This window comes from Boleophthalmus pectinirostris, unplaced genomic scaffold (assembly GCF_026225935.1).
Source record: "Boleophthalmus pectinirostris isolate CB_2022bp ecotype Guang Dong unplaced genomic scaffold, ASM2622593v1 HiC_scaffold_19, whole genome shotgun sequence".
Lineage (NCBI taxonomy): Eukaryota > Metazoa > Chordata > Actinopteri > Gobiiformes > Gobiidae > Boleophthalmus > Boleophthalmus pectinirostris.
This window is the reverse complement of record NW_026571140.1, coordinates 32,044,300-32,063,493: the sequence shown is the minus strand read 5'-3', so window position 1 is coordinate 32,063,493 and position 19,194 is coordinate 32,044,300. Positions and strand designations below refer to the sequence as shown.

At 36.1% G+C, this 19,194-nt stretch overlaps 1 protein-coding gene across 2 annotated transcripts in view; it reads right to left on the bottom strand.

The window, feature by feature from the left end:
• slc12a1 (solute carrier family 12 member 1) overlaps positions 1-19,194 on the bottom strand; it is a 42,240-nt gene that overhangs the window by 13,931 nt on the left and 9,115 nt on the right. For both annotated transcript variants that reach the window (XM_020939025.2, XM_055154481.1), the window contains exons 4-19: positions 18,824-18,919; positions 17,703-17,842; positions 16,581-16,691; positions 15,468-15,579; positions 15,248-15,375; positions 13,014-13,098; positions 12,193-12,362; positions 11,735-11,842; positions 10,664-10,787; positions 10,490-10,591; positions 8,348-8,503; positions 8,155-8,254; positions 7,638-7,749; positions 5,515-5,655; positions 2,417-2,523; positions 1,285-1,367 (exon numbers count right to left, since the gene is read on the bottom strand). In XM_020939025.2, coding sequence (XP_020794684.1) covers positions 1,285-1,367; positions 2,417-2,523; positions 5,515-5,655; positions 7,638-7,749; positions 8,155-8,254; positions 8,348-8,503; positions 10,490-10,591; positions 10,664-10,787; positions 11,735-11,842; positions 12,193-12,362; positions 13,014-13,098; positions 15,248-15,375; positions 15,468-15,579; positions 16,581-16,691; positions 17,703-17,842; positions 18,824-18,919 — 1,875 coding nt within the window. The remainder of the gene's footprint in view (positions 1-1,284; positions 1,368-2,416; positions 2,524-5,514; positions 5,656-7,637; positions 7,750-8,154; positions 8,255-8,347; positions 8,504-10,489; positions 10,592-10,663; positions 10,788-11,734; positions 11,843-12,192; positions 12,363-13,013; positions 13,099-15,247; positions 15,376-15,467; positions 15,580-16,580; positions 16,692-17,702; positions 17,843-18,823; positions 18,920-19,194) is intronic.

The following is a 19,194-nucleotide window of genomic DNA, read 5'->3' as shown; positions in this document are numbered from 1 at the left end:
AAGTCACAACAATATTTGGGGAAGACAAAATAATCCCTACCAATATTTGCCATTTTATTTTAATAAACATAAATATACATTTATTCCGATATTTGTCCAAACTCAATAGTATTAATTTAACTTGTTTTAGTTCACATTTTGTTTATTAGACATTCTGAGATGTATTCAGTGATATGATGACAGGGTTACTCCTGCCGCTATTTCATTGGCTGCAACAGAGTGATGTCATTAGTGAAGCCAGGAGTCTAAAATGGGGAAGCGGCAGGACAGGACCGCGCCTGAAGATGTCGGCTTGAGCAGTGTGAATGAAGACGCTGCACCAAACTTTGAAAAACTTTTCAAAAGGAACTTACTCGGCTTCATCTTCAATTAAACTTGCCTTATAATGAGTCGATGCAGAAAAAGAGCGACTATCACCACAAGTGCATCTCCCAAACGGAGCCCTACTCTTGCACTGTTAGTCATTGTACTTGACAATATTCCATGGAAAAATGTACGTACATTACCTCACAAATATCTCATCTCCAACAAGCAAAGGGAAATCTGCTACAAACTTCTACATCGCTGTTATCCGGTACAGTCGCAACAGTTTTTCAATTAGTTCACTTTTTTCTTGAAAGTCACTTGATCTGACTCCTAAAAATGTGTTGTTTAAATCCAGTTTCCATTTTTTTTCTTGAATTTCAGACTATTTTAAAATGTTTTAACAGTATTTGCTTATGTGTGTATTGTGTCACCATGGCAACTGATGAACATTCTGCCATAGACACACATGTGCAGGCTCTACAATGCTTCAGCGGTAGTCACCTGGACACTGTTTTATGCAACAGTGAAGACATTTTGGCTCCCACCCACAAGATATTTTCAGTCTATGTGCTGTGTCTCAATATAAAACTGTTTGTTTCTATTCCAGATAAATGTGTCTGATTCTTATATTACAATTCAAACAAAGTTATAAAGTTTGGGTGAACAAACTCAGACTACCTGGATTGTTTTGTTTTGCCATAGTACTCAGACAGCATTTTATTAAGTCCTGGTTTATAGAGCCATTTATTATTCTCGCACATCTTTCTGTTGACACATTTTTATTACATATTGGCCAAGAAAAATATTTTGAATTGTATAATGCTTTTTTGGCATTCACACTGCAGAGTCTTTCTTATCTTAAAGTGTTCCTGTTTTCTATTAAATTGTCAAAACAATTCTTGGACGACAGACTTTTTATGTAATTTTTTTATAATTGTTAATATAATAAGATCTATAAAAATGCACGTAAAATCTCACCTTCTGCTTCCACAATATGGGCCACGTCTAATCCTTCATCCATCCTCAGCACCACAGTCCCATATTCAAAATCAAAGGCGTCACTGCAAAGCAAAGCACACAAGTCAACCCACGTGTTACAAAAATGTATGTTCAAAAATAACTACAAGAGTTTCACAAATGCCCTCCCATCTTCCTATCTCCCTTAGTGTCAGATGCCCTCCCATGCTCCTGTATCTCCAACTAGTGTTTAACTGAGATAATAAAATGTCTATATCAGTTCATTTAAAGGAGCATGGTGTAACTTTTATGGTGCCAGTCAAATACTTTTCTCCACTGAGGTGTTATTTCTATGTCACAGTATGACATTAAACCTTTTGATTATCATGGAGACCAAACCAGACCAAGTTACAGGTCAGATCTATGGAGAGGAAACCCCACTCACAGTCAGAATGCCAGTTTTTCTAGGTATTTTTGAGCTATAAAACCATCTGTAATTAAATAAATGTAAGATATATCTGTTTAATGCCATACTGTGGAACATTCATCCAGGCAGAGTAACCAAAAAGTTACATAATGCACCTTTAACATGTTTTCTTGCAAATTTATATTATATCAAGTCGAGATAGCAGGTAGTAACTGTGCATAGTTCCTCCTTTTCTGCGTGGTCAATATTTTCTTTGTGTTTTTTCTTGTTCCTGATAGATGACTACATTTAAAGGCGCACTGTGTAACTTGTCTCCTGGAGGGTCCGTCACCTGCTTTTCTCCATGGAAATGTGCTTAGAATGTTCCACAATATGGACATAAAGTTGTGAATCTCCATGGAGACTTGCAAGACAAATTACAGGTTAGATTTGTGGAGAGGTGACCCCACTCACAATAAGAATGGAGGTTTTTTACCAACAATTAATATTTGAATAAATGTAAGTTTGTTTAATGCCATACTATGGATAATTTAAACCAAAGTATCGACATCTCCATGGAGACAAACATGGAAAATTACCCTGTGCACCTTGAAATTGACATAAAAAATACATACACTCAATATAAACAATCACAAGAAATGACTAAAATCAAGACAAGCTGCTCCATAAACAATTTAGTAAAACACTCTTTAGATAAGTATAAGTCTAATATTTCTGTGCACTCACTGTAGTAATCCCACGTAGCTCTGCACTGCCTCTGCTCCTACTGTCCTCCAGTTTGTCTTGAAGCCCATCATCAAAGTGTTCGGCTTCATACGACCAAGACCTGACGCCTGGTAAGAAAATAAAACAAAACAAAACAAAATAAATATATATATAATAAAACAGATGTAGGATTGTAGTAATGACAGCCCATGTGAAAAGCAAGTCAAATTTAGAACAAGAGTTGATATAAGCATAAGATAGTCATACTTTGCAGGTGCATCATGCTGGGGTTGTTCTACATGCATCTCTATTAGCAGAATGTTCAGCAGTTACCATGGTGACATAATGCACACATTAGCAAACACAGACAAAAATGTTCTAAGATAGTCTGAAAACTCAAGTAAAAAACAGAAAATATATTTAACTACTGTAATTTTACATGTGAGAGACTTTTTAAAATCGTCTCACCTGTTTTAGTTCCAACTAAGTCAGCTCTTTTTGGTCAGATTGTGTTAAAATAAAACAATATCACCAAATAAAATTGTTTACGTTTGGCAATATTGCGCACTAGAGTGTAATAGGACTACTTTCTGTTGGGTAAATATATAAAGAATATGTAACAAGTGCTGAGTCTGTGCGTTGATCTGTGTCCTGATGATCTGCCAGTTCTTCAGTAAATATGCTGTTCATTCATTTTAAAGGTCATACAGGTGATAAAAATAACACTACCACAAGTGAAATTGTGTTAAAGATCTGATGAAATGAACAGAGCGTGCCCATTGAAGAGGCTCACAGCTCACAAAGAACCTGAAACAACTTTGTAGCTACTAACTACATATTCAAATTATTCAATGTCAAAATAAAATGAAATAATTTGCAATTCCATCCAGTCGTAATGATGAAGGGAAACCTGCTAGTCTTAGTGTTGATGTTTCTTGTACAAACTCTATGATCCATGTGCCTGAGATGTGACATGACACAAATCTAATTTGAATCCTAAAGGGTGACATGCTGTAAACAAATCTAAAATTCATACATAAAAACCTGTTAAAGGCAATGCACTTATTTTTCACACGTATTTGAGCAAAATGTCTTGGCTCAGTACACATTTATTGTACATTGTATAAGCAGCTTGAGGTCAGAATAAGTCAGCTGTGTGTTGTCTGCATATAATTAAAAAGTATTTTATTGTTTGATAACAGGAAGTGCACATTTGCATGCTAGCTGTTGGCTTTACTATCAAGCCACAGTTGTGAAAAGTGCTTATAAACTCACCACAGTGAATAATTAGGATTCTCTGAATGCACAAGGCAAGTGTGGAATAAATAAAGCCCCTCTGAAATAGTTATATTTTTCAAGTTTTTAAGAAAGTGTAAATCAGGTTACATATTTTTTTAAAGTCTGTGCCACTTCTTTTATACTGTTTAGTGTTATAAATTAAGAAATAGTGCATACTTATGGAGTATGAAAAAGTACAGCATGTTTAGTCAGTTGCAATGAAAACTAAAGATAAAGAGAAACTAAAGCAAAACAGGGAAAATGCATTTGCAAATCCCAGCTACTTGAAACCTGTAATTCTTCAACATATGTGTTATTGTCTTTTAGTGAAAACTTTTCTGAAAATCTCACAATAAGCTCTTTCTCTTCTAAGAATGTTATACAGTACATGATGTTATATATACTGTGGTGTAATGATTTAAAACCATAACACTTTATTCCTGTCTGGTTTTAGGAACTATGAACATTAAGCTGCTTCATTACCAGAAATTATGTCCGTATCTCTCTCCATACGGACTCCTCCAGTTCCGTGTTAATCAATTATAGGTCTTAATCTGTAGTTTTGTTTGAAGTAAGCTCTCCCTAACAATGAGGCCTTATCTCCACACAGTGATATCTGCTCAGGTTATAAAACTGTTTTCTTGCTTGTCATTAACTCTGCGTTTTACACCTTAAGAGGCTCAGGAGATAAAGCGACAACAGATACCAGGAAGAAAAATGGGTCAGCTTCTGTGGAAAATTAATTCATATTTTTTTTCTGGAACAGTGAAGAATAACCGTATCTATAAAGTATTTTGCAAGGAGTGGTCAAGCTTTGTAATTGTTATGTAATACTTGTGGAAATGTGGTTTATTCACGTTGTAAGTTCATTTAAAAGAGCCCATAGTATAATTCACTGATCTATGTTATAATGTTTCCTCATCACAAACATACCTGGAGTTGTGTTTTGTTTCGTTCACACATGTTAAAAACACAAATGCTGCATATTTAAGAAGCGCTGCATTGTGGTTTTAAGATCTATGCACCTTCACTAGAATCATTTGGATAATTTCTGATCTAAAGGTAAAAGGAGCTGTTAACTCTACCACTACATGACATCACATGGTGGAACAGTGCATTTTGAGCTTTGGAAATGCAGACAGACAGAATGCAGGATTACTCAAACATGTGTGAATGAAACAAAACACAACAGCATGGCTCACAAGATTCCATTTAGCATAACATGGAATCTTTAATATTGTTAAAATGAATGAATTGTCATGTAATTGTGTGTGTCAGTGTGAGCGTGTGTCTATCTTTATTATGTATGTGCATGTGTGTATACGCGTGCACATATACATACATAGAGATGAACACATGTGTACGCATGTCTGGTCTGCACACTAATGGGTGTGTGCTCGTGTGTATGCATTCATGTGTACGTATATATATATATATATTTAGTTTTTTGTATTGTTACAAATGTAATTATTATGACTACTTTATCCATTATTATTATTATTATTATTATTATTATTATTATTATTATCTGTTTTTTGGGTGTGGTTTTTTTTTTTTTTTCAGCATCTGTTAAGTGTGGGGGTTGGAGGGAGGATGAAGGAATGGGCTTTGGGAATGGGGAAAAGGGGGGTAACTGTGGCATTTGTATACCTGTACATTATTACCTGTGCATTATTGTGTGACCGTGAGGCCACAATATGGGAGTAAAACTAAATAAAATATATATGGAAAAAAAAATAAAAAATTCATTCATTCATTCACTGTCAGTTATTTGCTCGACGCCCTTCCCTGTGTTGAGGTATTCTAAAGTAGTACTATTTACTTCTTTACATTGTACATACCTGCAGTAGTGCGACCGCTCCCTCTCTGAAGCTCTCACTGACCACAGCGGTGTAAAAAGCCTTTCTTTTGGCCTTCCTCAGGTACAGCTGGTTCTTCGCCATGTTAGCGTTCATCTCCTCCAGCGCCTCTGATCTCGGGCCCTGCACAAATTCAACATAAATAGACCCACTTTTATTCTGTGACTTTTAACGCCGCATGAGTTGTGTGGCCCTTGTGTCTTTCATTTATTTGAATTTATTTTACTTATTTATTGCTATTTTATGGTTTTATGGTTTTGCTCTTTATGATCTGTCTCTGTTAGAGATATTGAATGATATATTGGGCTGATATTTTTTTTTAGTGTATCAGCTATTGGAGTTAAATCTCCAGAAGAGCCCCATATTTTGTTTGGGCCAACCAGCTGCCTAAATATGCATAAAGAACATGCATAAAGCTTTGTTGGAACACTGTAGTCCAAAGAGGATACTGCAAAAATATGACTACACTGCTCTTATATCCAGTTTGTAGTAAAACAAGATTGTAGATGAGTTTGTACAGAATTTAAATGAGATCATTTGGAGCAAATAACTGTCTCAAAAATATCGGCAGAGGTTAATGGGGATCGTTTTGTGTGGATCTAAACATCAGCATCAGCATTGGTCATGATAAATCTCTAGTCTCTTTGGGAACAGTTTTAAAATGTGCTATATAAATAAAGTAGATTTGAACAGAAATGCTGCGTGTTAGGAAAAGATCATACCCATTGCAGTACAGGTTTAAATTCACATCATGCTTTGACCCCAGTGTTAGGTAGCGTTTTCCCCATAGTCTCCCCTGTTTAATATTCGCTTACATTTCTACATCTGTACTCATTTGAATCCGTGTGATGTGCAAATTGAGTTTTAAATTAAGATCTGATATTTAAACAGTATAGGAAATGCCTGTGTTGAACTAAAATTATATCCATAGATTTGCATTCAAAATGATCAGGCAGCCAACTATCTAATATACCGCCCAGTATGAGACATTTATTCACAATTGGATCACTAAATGTTAAATCAGCTTTGAGAGTTTTTGACAGATGGTGACAGGGGCTAGAGTTTTGAAGATGGTCTGAAGAAGGTCTTGATTTTTTATACTGGAATCTTCTCATTTTAGACTCTTATAAATCAACTTTGGGGACAAGAGAAGGAATTTGGAAAGTTAAAAAAGCAGCTACTGAGCAATGGGTTAGGACATTTGAGATGGTACGAGCTTTTTACAGGATATGTGGCAACAAATGTGACAGAAGACCTTCCAGAGGAAATACTTAGAGGGGAATTATCCATTTCACCACCAACCGAAACACCAAAACAGAGTAAGAGTGAGGCCTTTCCTGTTGTGTTGACCTGGTTCTCCCTGGACGCTGCTGTGATGCTGCAGGACACAGAGGAGGGACACTTCTGGCTCTTCGTCTCCTCAAACTGTCCTGACAAAGATCTGCTGACCCTATCTGTTAAACTGCAATACCTGAATTTCCCTCAGGATCAATAAAGTCGCTCTCTCTCTCTCTCTAAATGCTACTCCTCACTTCTTTGTTTTTGTTTTTGTTCTGCTCTGTATTACACTCTTTAATGTGTAATCATTATGCTATGTCATTGTGTTATAATGGCTGGCATGTTTATGTAAAACTAAACTTGAAAAACACTGTCCTTGCTCAGGCGAGACGGATTGTGGAGAACCCTTCTCACCTGTTGTGCAATTGAGTGAAAAACTTTAAGAGCAACAGATATAAACTCTCATTTGTGTCCACTTCTGTTGTTCTCTTGAACAAACCTGTACAACAAAGGCACACTTAAGTCCCTTTAATCAATGGTGAAATAACTGTTTGTGCAATAGAGCTGGTGTAATAATTATTTGTGCGATAGTGCTAGTGCAGTAACTTGGACACTTTATGGTTGGGCAGTGCACAAACGGACAAAGGACATTAACAGTGGACACATGTATCTTGTGACGTTTGTCTGATTGTACTGTGTGAGTGTAACTGTGTTTTAAGCTGCAGGCCGTGAGCCCAAGACAAATTTCCCTCGGACAATAAACTTTATTGTCCGAGGGAAATTTATCTTATCATATCTCATGTGTAATCCTCATGTCTAATCCTCACCACAAACACTTCACAGGTGACACACAGGCCGTAGGTTTTGGTGAATGAGTGAGCCAGGTCCAGAAGAGCCGGTCTGGTCCGAACTGAAGCCGTCAGGGCCAAGATCTGAGGTCTGAAAACAACAACAGAACCATAAAGATACTTTATACAGCTTATTTAAATTAATTTTTTGTTGTTTTTTATGTTAAAGTGTTATTACTTTAGGACAGAACAGTGCAGTGTGACTGAAGAGAGACATTTGGTAAAGAGTCAGAACTGTAAATCTTTTATTTTTATTTTTATTGCTTGAAATTGTATTTTTTGAGCCAACCACCTAAAAGTTATTGTTCCTCAGTTGTCCAATCCAATCCAATCCACTTTATTTATATAGCACATTTCATATACAAAACAGTTTCCAAAGTGCTGCACTATTCAGATATATTAGCTGTCTTCTATATTCACTTGAAGAATTGTTTGTACTTTAAATAAACTAGTTTGTATAGAGAAAAAAAATAACAATATTAGCATTGTATGTTACCTGAAGTTCTTGACATGATCATCCACTCCAGACAAAGAGAGGGCGTTACCCACAGCACTCACAAAAGTCACAGCCTGAGTCGAAGAGCCCCAGTTCACATCTACAGACGACATCAAGACGCAACAGGTAAATAAACAGAAATAGTTGAAATTATATGTTACTTCAGAAACAAACAAATGCATTTTAAACTCACCAGGTTTCTTGACAGTGACATAGATGTAGAGCAGGATTTCAATGCCGTAGGTGAGGAGAGCCGCCCACCAGTTTATGACAAACATCACAACGCAGCACAGAATGGCCCCCAGCAGAGACAGCCACATGTTGTAGTATTTATACGCAGGTCTCCATCCTGAAGGGGCAAAGACAAAGAAGAAAATGAGAAAAAAACAACAACACGTGCACAAAAACATTCAATTGTGGATCTGCAACACAAATATTTAAACTTAGACAAACCTTACTGATCCACAAGGGAAATTATATGGGCACAGTAGCTCACACATCACAATATAATATAATAACAAAGAGCAAAAATATAAATGGAAATAATACATTCAAGATAAGTAGCAAAAATATCATAAGATTGGTGTGAAATAAGGCATAATTAAATAAATGCATATGTACAAATAAGTAAAAATATAAAAATATAGTAATACAAATACATCTATGTACAAGAGGTCATGAGGAGAAACCGTGCAAAGATGAAACAAAGCTTGACAGGACATAAGGTTATCTGTTACGTAAGGTTGAGTTGTTGTCCTGCATTTTTATTTACATAATAATAAATGATAAATGAAGAGAATGAAAAGAAAGAGAAGAGAAGGTTTCATTTGATACTAATAATGAAAAAATTTTGGTTATAGCTCTTTTGCACCACAAAGGCACTGAAAGCATTTTACATCAAGGAACCACTCAACCATTCACACACACATTCATACACACGCTTTGTACACAGACACTAGGGGGTTATTTGGGTGAAGTGTCTTGTCCAAGCAAAAGCATAGGTTTGCATAGGGACAGTGGGGACAACCAATATTTGGGGAAGACAAAATAGTCCCTAACAATATTTATCATTTTATTTTAATAAACAAAAATATAAATTTATTCTGATATTTGTCCAAACTCAGTTGTAATAATTTTACACATTTTAGTTCACATTTTGTTATTAGACGTTCTGAGTTGTATTAAGTGATATGACGACAGGGTTACTCCTGCCGCTATTTCAGTGGCTACAACAGAGTGATGTGGAGCCAGGAGCCTAAACTGGGAAAGCGTCAGGACAGGGCCAGCACCTGAAGATGACGACTTGAGCAGCGTGAGTGAAGACGCTGCACAAAACTTTGAAAAAGTTTTCAAAAGGAACTTACTTAGCTTCGTCTTCAATTAAACTTGCTACTATAATGAGTCGCTGCGGAAAAAGCGTGACTATCGCTACAAGTGCACCTCCCAAACGGAGCCCTACTCGTGTACTGTTAGCAGCCGACAATATTCCATGGAAAAATGTATGCACATTCAACATTGCTGTTATCTGGTAAAGAATAATCTTAAAAAGACAATGGACACAAACTGTACATTTTGCGAACTGATACACACAACAGCAGCATTCATCTGTGGGAGCTGGAATCGCACCGCCAACCTGTGGGTCAGTTCTGCCAACTCCACCAACTGAGCTCCTGATGCCCCTGGTTATTCATTTACTTATATTATTGTAATTTTATTATTTTTCCTTTCCATTTTACGTGAGTTTTTACTATTGTTTTTATTGTAACATAAAGCTTCTGTGTCACGCTTAATTCACTTCTGTCACTGTTGGGCATCAATAAAAGTTGGAGAGTATAAAATGAAATGAGTTTATATTCTTTACAATAGTCCTTTGTTTATAGCAAGATGAATAATCACATTTTCCCAAAGACTCAATGTCATTTAAAGGTGCATTGTGTAACTGCCACCATCTGCTTGTTTCTATAGATATCTCATTATTCTGCCTGGAACGTTCCACAGTATGACATTAAACAGCTTTACCTTACGTTTATTCAAATACAGGATTTATAGCTCAAAAATACCTAGAAAAACAGGCATTCTGAGTGTGAGTGGGGTTGCCTCTCCACAGATCTGACCTGTAATTTGGTCTGGATTGATCTACATGAAGACCAATCCACAGAGAAAAGCATTTGACGGACACTCTGCCAGAAAAATTACACAATGTACTTTTAAACGTTGTTGAACAAAGACTGAACCTTATAATCTGTCATTGGCGTCACTGAATGTTAGATATTGTACAAAAACACTTATTGTGTCTGTAAAATACATTGTCACTGTACAGTAAATATTGACTTACCTGGAGATTTGGCCCAGGATGCGTGAAAGCAGGAGAAGTTAATAAGAGCGTATGAAGCCAAAAAGAAGTTTGAGATGATCGGAGCGATGGTGTTCAGATTTCCTGTATGCAAAACATTTAACAATTAGCTCTGAAAACTGGAAATGCCAAAAATGACAGCGAACTTGAACTGACCAATGAGAATAAAGGCCACAGAGATGATGAAGGTGAGGATGTATCCGCGGATCGGCTCATTGTTCTTCCCGTGTCCTTTGGCGAAAAAGTGCAGGATTTTGTAGATGTTGTCTTTGCACAGAGCCTATGAAACATATTGGTTAATTGTTAAATTTATTGGTTAATGGTAGTGGTTAATAATTTTCCTTCTTCTTACTCCCTTTTGAGATACATTTGTCAGTGTATTGTGAATATGTCTCAAACCTACAGTGTGATCTTTTACCATGTAAATGTCAGGGGTCTCCAACTTTTTTCCTCCTGTGAGCTACTTTTTGTAAAATGAAACTGCGGTCACCAGAAATTTTGTAAATATAAGGGCCATGGTAAGCCGAAGATGAGGTACAGTTAGATGTCTATAAAACATAACCCGTTATCCAGTTATCAGTGCACAAATTAGGCATCGGAATTATACATTTACAAAGGAAATAGGCATTTAATCAATCAAATTTGAGTTACTGTATGTATGATTCAGATTCCTGATGTTAATACTGTAACTACTGTCATGTATAAGATTTAAATAAATAAATAATATAGTTTAGTTTAAGAAATTGTGTGTAGTTGTGCTGCCAGTGCCTTAACCTGCATATAGAGGACACATACAAACGTTTGTTTTCTCAGTATATGGACAGACCAGGTGTCATGTGAAGCTCAAAACCTCCAAGAGTCACTCACTGAGCTGCAAAGGCTGCACTAGTACTGATTAATACTGTGGTTTAGGTAGTATTTAGTTAAAAGAGTATTAGGTGTTTTTAGGTTTAAACCAACCAAATCATAGGAATTGGCATAACTGGATAATCTAAATGAGAACCCAAACACCAAATGACCGTCATGTCAAATGTTTTTATAATAAAAAAAAAATCAGCGTTTCACTTTTATTAAGTAAAAGCTATATTTGATTTGAAAATGTTAACCTCCTATCTGGGAACACAGCTAGGTCATAAATACTATGAAGTTTGAAATATAAAAATGCACATACTCATACATACAATGCACATAGTAGTAGAAGAAGAATAAGTTGTGTAGTGAATTGACCTGGAAGACTTTGGGGGCGCTGACGAGAGAGGCCAGGGCAGAGGAAAGTGTAGCAGAGAAAGTCCCGGCAATGATCAGGGGACCGAATCCAGAGACCATGGTCATCACCTGGTCACAGACGGGGGCACAGACAGTCAGTATTAAGGATTTCGATAATACATAGAGAACATAAAGTATAACTGTAGGAACTTGTGATCAATGGGAGTGTTCATGGTCAAATTTAGGGGATGTTTAATAAAAAAGGAGAGAGTGCTGGCTACCTTGTGACTGTAAAATAAACTGAGCGGGACTTCTTTAACAGCACAAATATGCTCACCTGTTCTAGTTCCAATTAAGTCAGTTTTAAGTCCGTTCTTTCTGATCAGATTGTGTAAAAAAACATAGTATTCATATAAAAGTTATAAAATACAAAGAAACCCAAATTAACAAACAAATAAAAATGCACACAAATGAATCACCTGGAAGTTGTTCATGAGGCCGTATTTGCACGTATTTGTAGTGTCAGTGCAGGAGGTGAAGTTGAATCCGAGCTCACAGGCGGCGACAGCAGAGGAGCCGGCGCAATCCATAGACCCGGCTGTGATGTTATCAAACAGGTTCCCCGTCGCATCTCGCACCACTGTGGCAGCTGGAAACACAGGGTAATTTTAGAAATATACAAATATTTTGAAAAGTAAAAGTACATCATACCACTTTATTAAAAAAAACAAAAAACTGCAGTATCTAGCCTTAAAGGTCACATATTATCGAAAATTCACACAATATTATCATGATGCATCTCACAGTTAAATATTTATTGCAATAATATTTTGGAGAGGCTTTTTTGCTTTTAAAATACTCTTACAAGATTTTGGTGTGCGTTATAACCGTCATAATCCCAAGAATTCAAGTAAAAAACATAACTTCATGTTCTCTGCGCTGAAATGAATCATGGGATATGTAGTTGCCAATGTTTATCAGCTATTGCTACTATAAAAAAAATGCACTTAAGCAAAGGAACTTGTAATTCGATATATTGTGACATCTTACGATATTATTGTAAGACTCTTGACGATACGATATATGATATTACTGTTATATCCCTAGCTTTAAGAAATGTTATAATGCTGTTACCTCATCAAAAACATACCCAGAGCTGTGGTTTGTTTCATTCACACAGGTTTGAGTAATGAATTTGAATCTTTGCTATTAAACAATTTGGAGAAGTATTTCTTCATGCTTTATTAAATCTAATTAAAGTGTAGTTATTATAAAGAGTTACTGAGTATATTGTACTTACAGACAACCAGAGCGACTCCCAAGTAGGTGATACCAGTGATCAGAATGGCCAACAAAGTACCTTTAGGGATAGCAGCTTGAGCATCCTAGAAAATAAAACATTATAACACATTAGGGATGTAATGATATCCAAATCTCTCAGTACGAAATTATCACGATATGCATCTCATGGTACAATATTTATTGCGATATATATTTTAAAGAGGCTGATATAATTGTAGATGGGACTCTTTTTTGCTTTTAAAATACCTTGACAAGATTTTGGTGTGAATTATTTCCATCATAATCCCAAGAATTCAAGTAAAAAACATATTTCTTCATGTTGTCTGCACTGAAATGAATCATGGGATATGTAGTTCCCGATGTTTATTAGTTAGTGCTACTATAAAACAATGCATTTAAGCAAAGGAACTTGTAATTCGATATATTGTGACAGCCCACGATATTATTGTGAGACTTTTGACAATACGGTATCACGATATTTCGGTTATTGTTACATCCCTATAACACATGCTTAAATTTTTTGCAAATTCATCGTTGGCTACATGACATCTTACTTATATAATTATTTCAGAATAACCTCTCTACTGTTCAAAATTTTTAAATTACTGACAAAACATAAACAGATATAGAAAAGTAAACAAATTGGCACTGACAAATTGTTTCTGAATTGTAATTAAATACATGTTTCGTAAGTAGGATTCTGTTTAAAGTGTTATTGTAAACTATATGATTAATTTCAGAGCATGTATGTGTAAGTATAACCCATGGGACTGACAGGTAGAAAAAACAGGATGGGTTACTCAACTAATTGTGCCCATATGACTCAATGAGACCTTTCAAATTATAAATTGGATTTAATTTCAGTGAATCTCTCAGTGATACAATAAATCGTTTACTACACAAATTATTCCCACTATTCTGAAAACATGTAACAAAATGGATAGAATTAAAAATGAGTACACTGCATTGACCGTCTGTGTTGAATGTTTTAGAGATAAAGTCTGAAAAGGCAGTGTGTGCAGAGGAGGGATAGCGAATATATGAGTAGGAGGATGCTAAATTAAGAGCTGTTGGACCAAAGAGGAGATTTATGGACATAGTGAGTTAGTTAAAGGGCCCATATTACGCTATTTTCTGATCTGTTATAATGTTGTTTCCACATCAAAAACATACTGGGAGTTGTTTTATTCACATGCTTAACACACAAACCCTGCATATTTAAGCTGAGTTCTCTCAAACAGAAAACACTCTTTTCCACCTTGTGATGTAAAGTGGTCATACAGAAAGTGCTTCACCAGTGTTTTTAAACTCCGTACACCTTCACTAGATTCATTTGGATAATTTCAGACCTACTAATCAAAAGGTTAGAGATGCTGGTGCCATCTAGTGCCTCTGCTCAATTTAATTTCTCTTCAGCGACTAGTTCAGAAATCAGAATACACTAGATGGTTTGCAAGAAGCCTGGGAGTTGTAGACTGCGCACCGGCCAATCAGCGAAGAGCTGTGAAGCCATGACATCAAACTCAAGCGCCTGTCTGGTCGCTTTTGTGGTACAGCACAACAGTAAACAAAGTGGCCCGAGATGGATGTAGACGAAGCCATACATTCTGTGTTGGCAACAATTCCTGAGATTGACGATTTAAAGCCGAAACAAAAAGAATGTTTGGTGAATTTGATCAAGGGGAAAGATGTTATTGCCCTTCTTCCTACGGGATTTGGCGCATTACATACGTCACGACCAAATAGCAGCGATTGGTTAAATAAAAAAAGTACCCGCCTACTGTCGAGCGAACAAATCCTAATGCTGCGAGGTCAGACAGTTTCCATGAATTAAAACCGGCTGATGAATCAGGATAACAAAAGGTCGCTGTTAAATTGAAAACACTTCATGACATTGTTGCGAAATAATTTAGATCTCATGCAGGCACTAACCAAACACTGAATAGGTTCTGCTGTGTTGTAAGTGAAGTTGCATTATTGTATTGTATTGTTTTGTATTACTGAAGTTAAAGTTATAAAACAGCAGATTTATTACTCCAGGGTCAAAGTTTAACGCTTGCTTGCTGGAGTTCCACTGATGCAAACATTATACAAGCACTGGGCTTTCTGCCAACCAGTAGTGCCTGAGAAGACCAGTGGATTCAGTTACAAAGGGTTACGACAGCTCTGTAAAGTTGTGAGTAGAGAGAAAACCCCAGATGACACATGATTCAGTGAAATGACATAACTCACTCTCAAATCTCCAGAAATATTTGCCCCAGCGAGAATCCCAGTGGCAGCAGGGAAAAAGATGGAAAAGACGGTGAAGAAATTCTCTGGCCCTCGAAAATCTGGTGCGAAGTTTTCCATAAATATCTTTACTGTAAAACAATACCACAAATAGAGAGGCGGTTACTTTTTTAGTTTCGAGTAAAATGTGTACTATTTTGCAGTTAATGAAGTAAATTCTCACTGTTATAGTTGAAGAATCCTTGAGCTTTCTTGGAGTCAGTTGCTGGGATAAAAGTTCCCACAAACACGTTGACGATGGCCACCAACAAGATAACAAGGAGGACGATCTGGGCCTGTTAAGCAAAAAGAAACTATTTAATTTTCAATGTTAGAGCAGTAATAGTAAAAACTTGAAAACCATTTTGTAATTAGATTGGCTGAACAGGTTTCACATCTGCCTTTTACTGTTTAAAAAAAATCAAACAAACTCAGAGTAAATGTATGATTCCTCTCAATTTTAGTCAATTACTAAATATTAGGGATGTAACAATAACCAAAATATCATGATATCGTATCGTCAAAAGTCTCACAATAATACCGTGGGGCATCAAAATATATCCAATCACAAGTTCCTTTGCTTAAATGCATTTTTATAGTAGAAATAGCAAATAAACATCGAGAACTACATATCCCATGATTCATTTCAGTACAGAAAATATGAAGATATATGTTTTTTACTTGAATTCTTGGGATTATGACAGAAATAATTCACTTAAAAACTCTTGTCAAGGTATTTTAAAAGCAAAAAAAGCGTCCTATCAATTACAATTATATCAGCCTCTCTAAAGTATCGCAATAAATATCGTACCGAGAGATTTGGAAATCGTTACATCCCTACTAAATGTGATTGAACTAATTTGTATTTCTGGCAGCACTGTCCTCTTTTGGGATTTAGAAGAAATAAATCTTTGTGTGTTCCAAAATTTTTTGCCTAAAACCTTTTATAATTGCAATGATTTAAATGGGAGTCATTTTCTGTTACTCTATTACATTTATTTTATTCACATTTTCACAGTTTACATTCTACCGTAATTTCTCCAGGTTTGAAAATGAAAAAATGAAAATATAATTGAAAGCTATGAATATATGAGAAGAACTGCTCAGTCTAAATATAATGGATAACTGGTCACTGCCCAGAGTGTAATCCAGCTGTTGTAAAATGAACTATTAAACTGTTATTACTGATACTTCTATAACTCATGTCCCATTTTTTTTTTCAATATATCTCCCTCCTCTGGCAGCGCTGTCCTCTTTTGCCCCTCTGACAGTCCATTAGAACAGGTCAAAGTCTCACCTTGGCCTCCCACTCCATCCCGGCCACAGAGATCCCCAGCAGCAGAACCACCGTGATACAACCGATAATCCTGATGTCGTTTATGGGGTCCACCATAATCGCATTGTTGTCCTGGACAAAATGTTAACAAATATGTATTAATAAAAATGTCGGTTTTATTGTAAAATTGGAAAAGTCTTTGTGGTAGCAGAACATTCACAACAACACTGGGCAAAGTGGTTCTGAAGATGACTTTTTTTTGAATGGTTAGGTATTAAAACCCAGATTTACAAAAAACAAAACAAAAAACATATTATTGAAGTTTGGGGGATTTAAAAGAAATATATCTTCATGTGTTCCAAAATTTAGAGCCTAAAATCTTATAAATTTGCAATGATGTGATTTTATTCCCATTAGATACTGAGCTAGTAATATGTATCATCTCTAAATAATGCTATAACCTGATAATGTAATACCTGCCCACTTTATTTGCAAACGCATTATGTAATTTTTCTGGTCCATCTCCTGCTTGTCTCCATGGAGTTTTTATTGCTATATCCCCATTATGGCCTGGAAAGTATTTATCACTACAAAGAAAAACAAGTGAGGCCATCAGCAGGTCAGATCTATTGAGAGGAGACCCCGCTCACGGTTAGAATGCAAGTTTTTCTTTGTTTTTTAGCAATAAAAACATCTATAATTGGATCAATACGAGATAGTTTGGTTTAATGCAGGGGTGGGCAAGCTTTTTGACTCGTGGGCCACAAAGGGTCCTAAAATTTGACAAAAGGGCCAGACGAGGAGTAGATGGATGGAGTTTTTTTGGTAATCCATCTCATAGGAGAAAAAAATAACCTGGGATATAGAAAACAGACCCCATGTTATTAAAATATACCATCACTGAAAATCGTTACAAAGCAGTACAACAAAAAAAATCTGTTTTTCAAGTCCCACGGTATTTACTATTTACTGAAAACACTGAAAATTATCATTATTATTATTATTCAAGTTAGGCAGGCCGGATTAAAAAGATTAAAGTGATGCATATGGACCCCGGGCCGTAGTTTGCCCACCCCTGGTCTAATGCCATACTGTGGAACACTCTTGGAAAATGAAATAACCTAAATAGTTTTGTCTCCTCACCTGCAGCAGCTCCACCACAGTTTCAGCGAAGCCCACCACGTACATCGCCACGGCAACGGCGTTGGCAAAGGCGAAAATGAGACCGATGGAGCCTCCGAACTCCGGCCCCAAACTCCTGGAGATGAGGTAGTACGCCCCACCTGCGACAGCACAGTGTCAAACCTCGATACATGTTTATACACAGGGAAGATAAATGAACCCATCACTGAGTTATTGATCTCAAGACCACACAGCGATAAATGATTAACCCAGTTTTTGTACACTTTATGAAGCAGTGGTCAATACACAGGCTCTCTCACACGGGTGACCAGGTTTTCAAAGTTAAAAACTGAGATACACCAGAGTTGGGACGGTTAGTATAAATAAATAAAACTGAGAAAAGAGCACGTATAACATTGTCCATTCTTGACTCACTTGTAGATCATTTCGAGGGACTTTTATCGGTGTAACAGACTGCACTTTTTTGCCTTATGGTTTTCTGTATTTTAAAATAGAAATAAATGTCAATATATTTCACCTTTTACTGTTGGCAGGGATCAGAATAGTCAAAACTAGGGACACTTTCTTGCATAAAACTGGAACAAATCACATATGGAAAAGGTAATAATAGCTATTCCAAGTCAGATAACTTCACTACTCCCAAAATTATTTTATTAGATTTTATTTTTATAAGGCTGATGCTATTGGCCATATTGTTTGGGTCTGTATTTAGTAATAGATTTATCAATAAATATTATGTAATATTTTTGTTGACTACTAAAACTATTCAAGATAACACAGATGAAAACATAAAACATAGATGACTAAACAGTGTGATAAAGATTAAGCACAAATGAATAGACAAATAACTTTCAACGACTGTGGCGGACTAAATCAGAATTGCAATTTAACAACTGAAACTAGACAAAAATATATTTTATGAAACCATAAAACCAAAAATACCTCTAGTCAAATGACTGACAATAAAACTGTGTTAAATGAATACTGGTTAATGACCATGACCACAGAAACGGCTTCTTCTCTCTTTCTTCCTTGCTTATTTTCAGGAAATCTGTTTCAAGGCCTCAGTCAAACATGTGGAGGAGATCAGATCTACGATTTAAAGCCTGCAGTCGTCTTACCTCCTCGGACAACTCCGTTGGTACAAATGGCCGACATGGAGAGAGCGGTGATGGTGGTGACGACACAACTCAGAGCAATGACGACTATTCCCAATCCTGAAACACAAACATTCAACATAAATGTTTAACAGATAAGAAACAATACAAAGAACGTAATACATAAAACAAAGAACTAAAGTATTTGTAGGTCTGAAGCAACTGTACTGTAAAATCAAACAATAGCTTCAGTGAAATCAAACCTGTAAACATTAACAAAACAATGTAATAGTAATTATTGGAAGGAAATGTATGTGTGCGTTAGGGACAATACAATAACCGAAATATCGTGATATTGTATCGTCAAAGTTCTCACAATAATATCATGGACCATC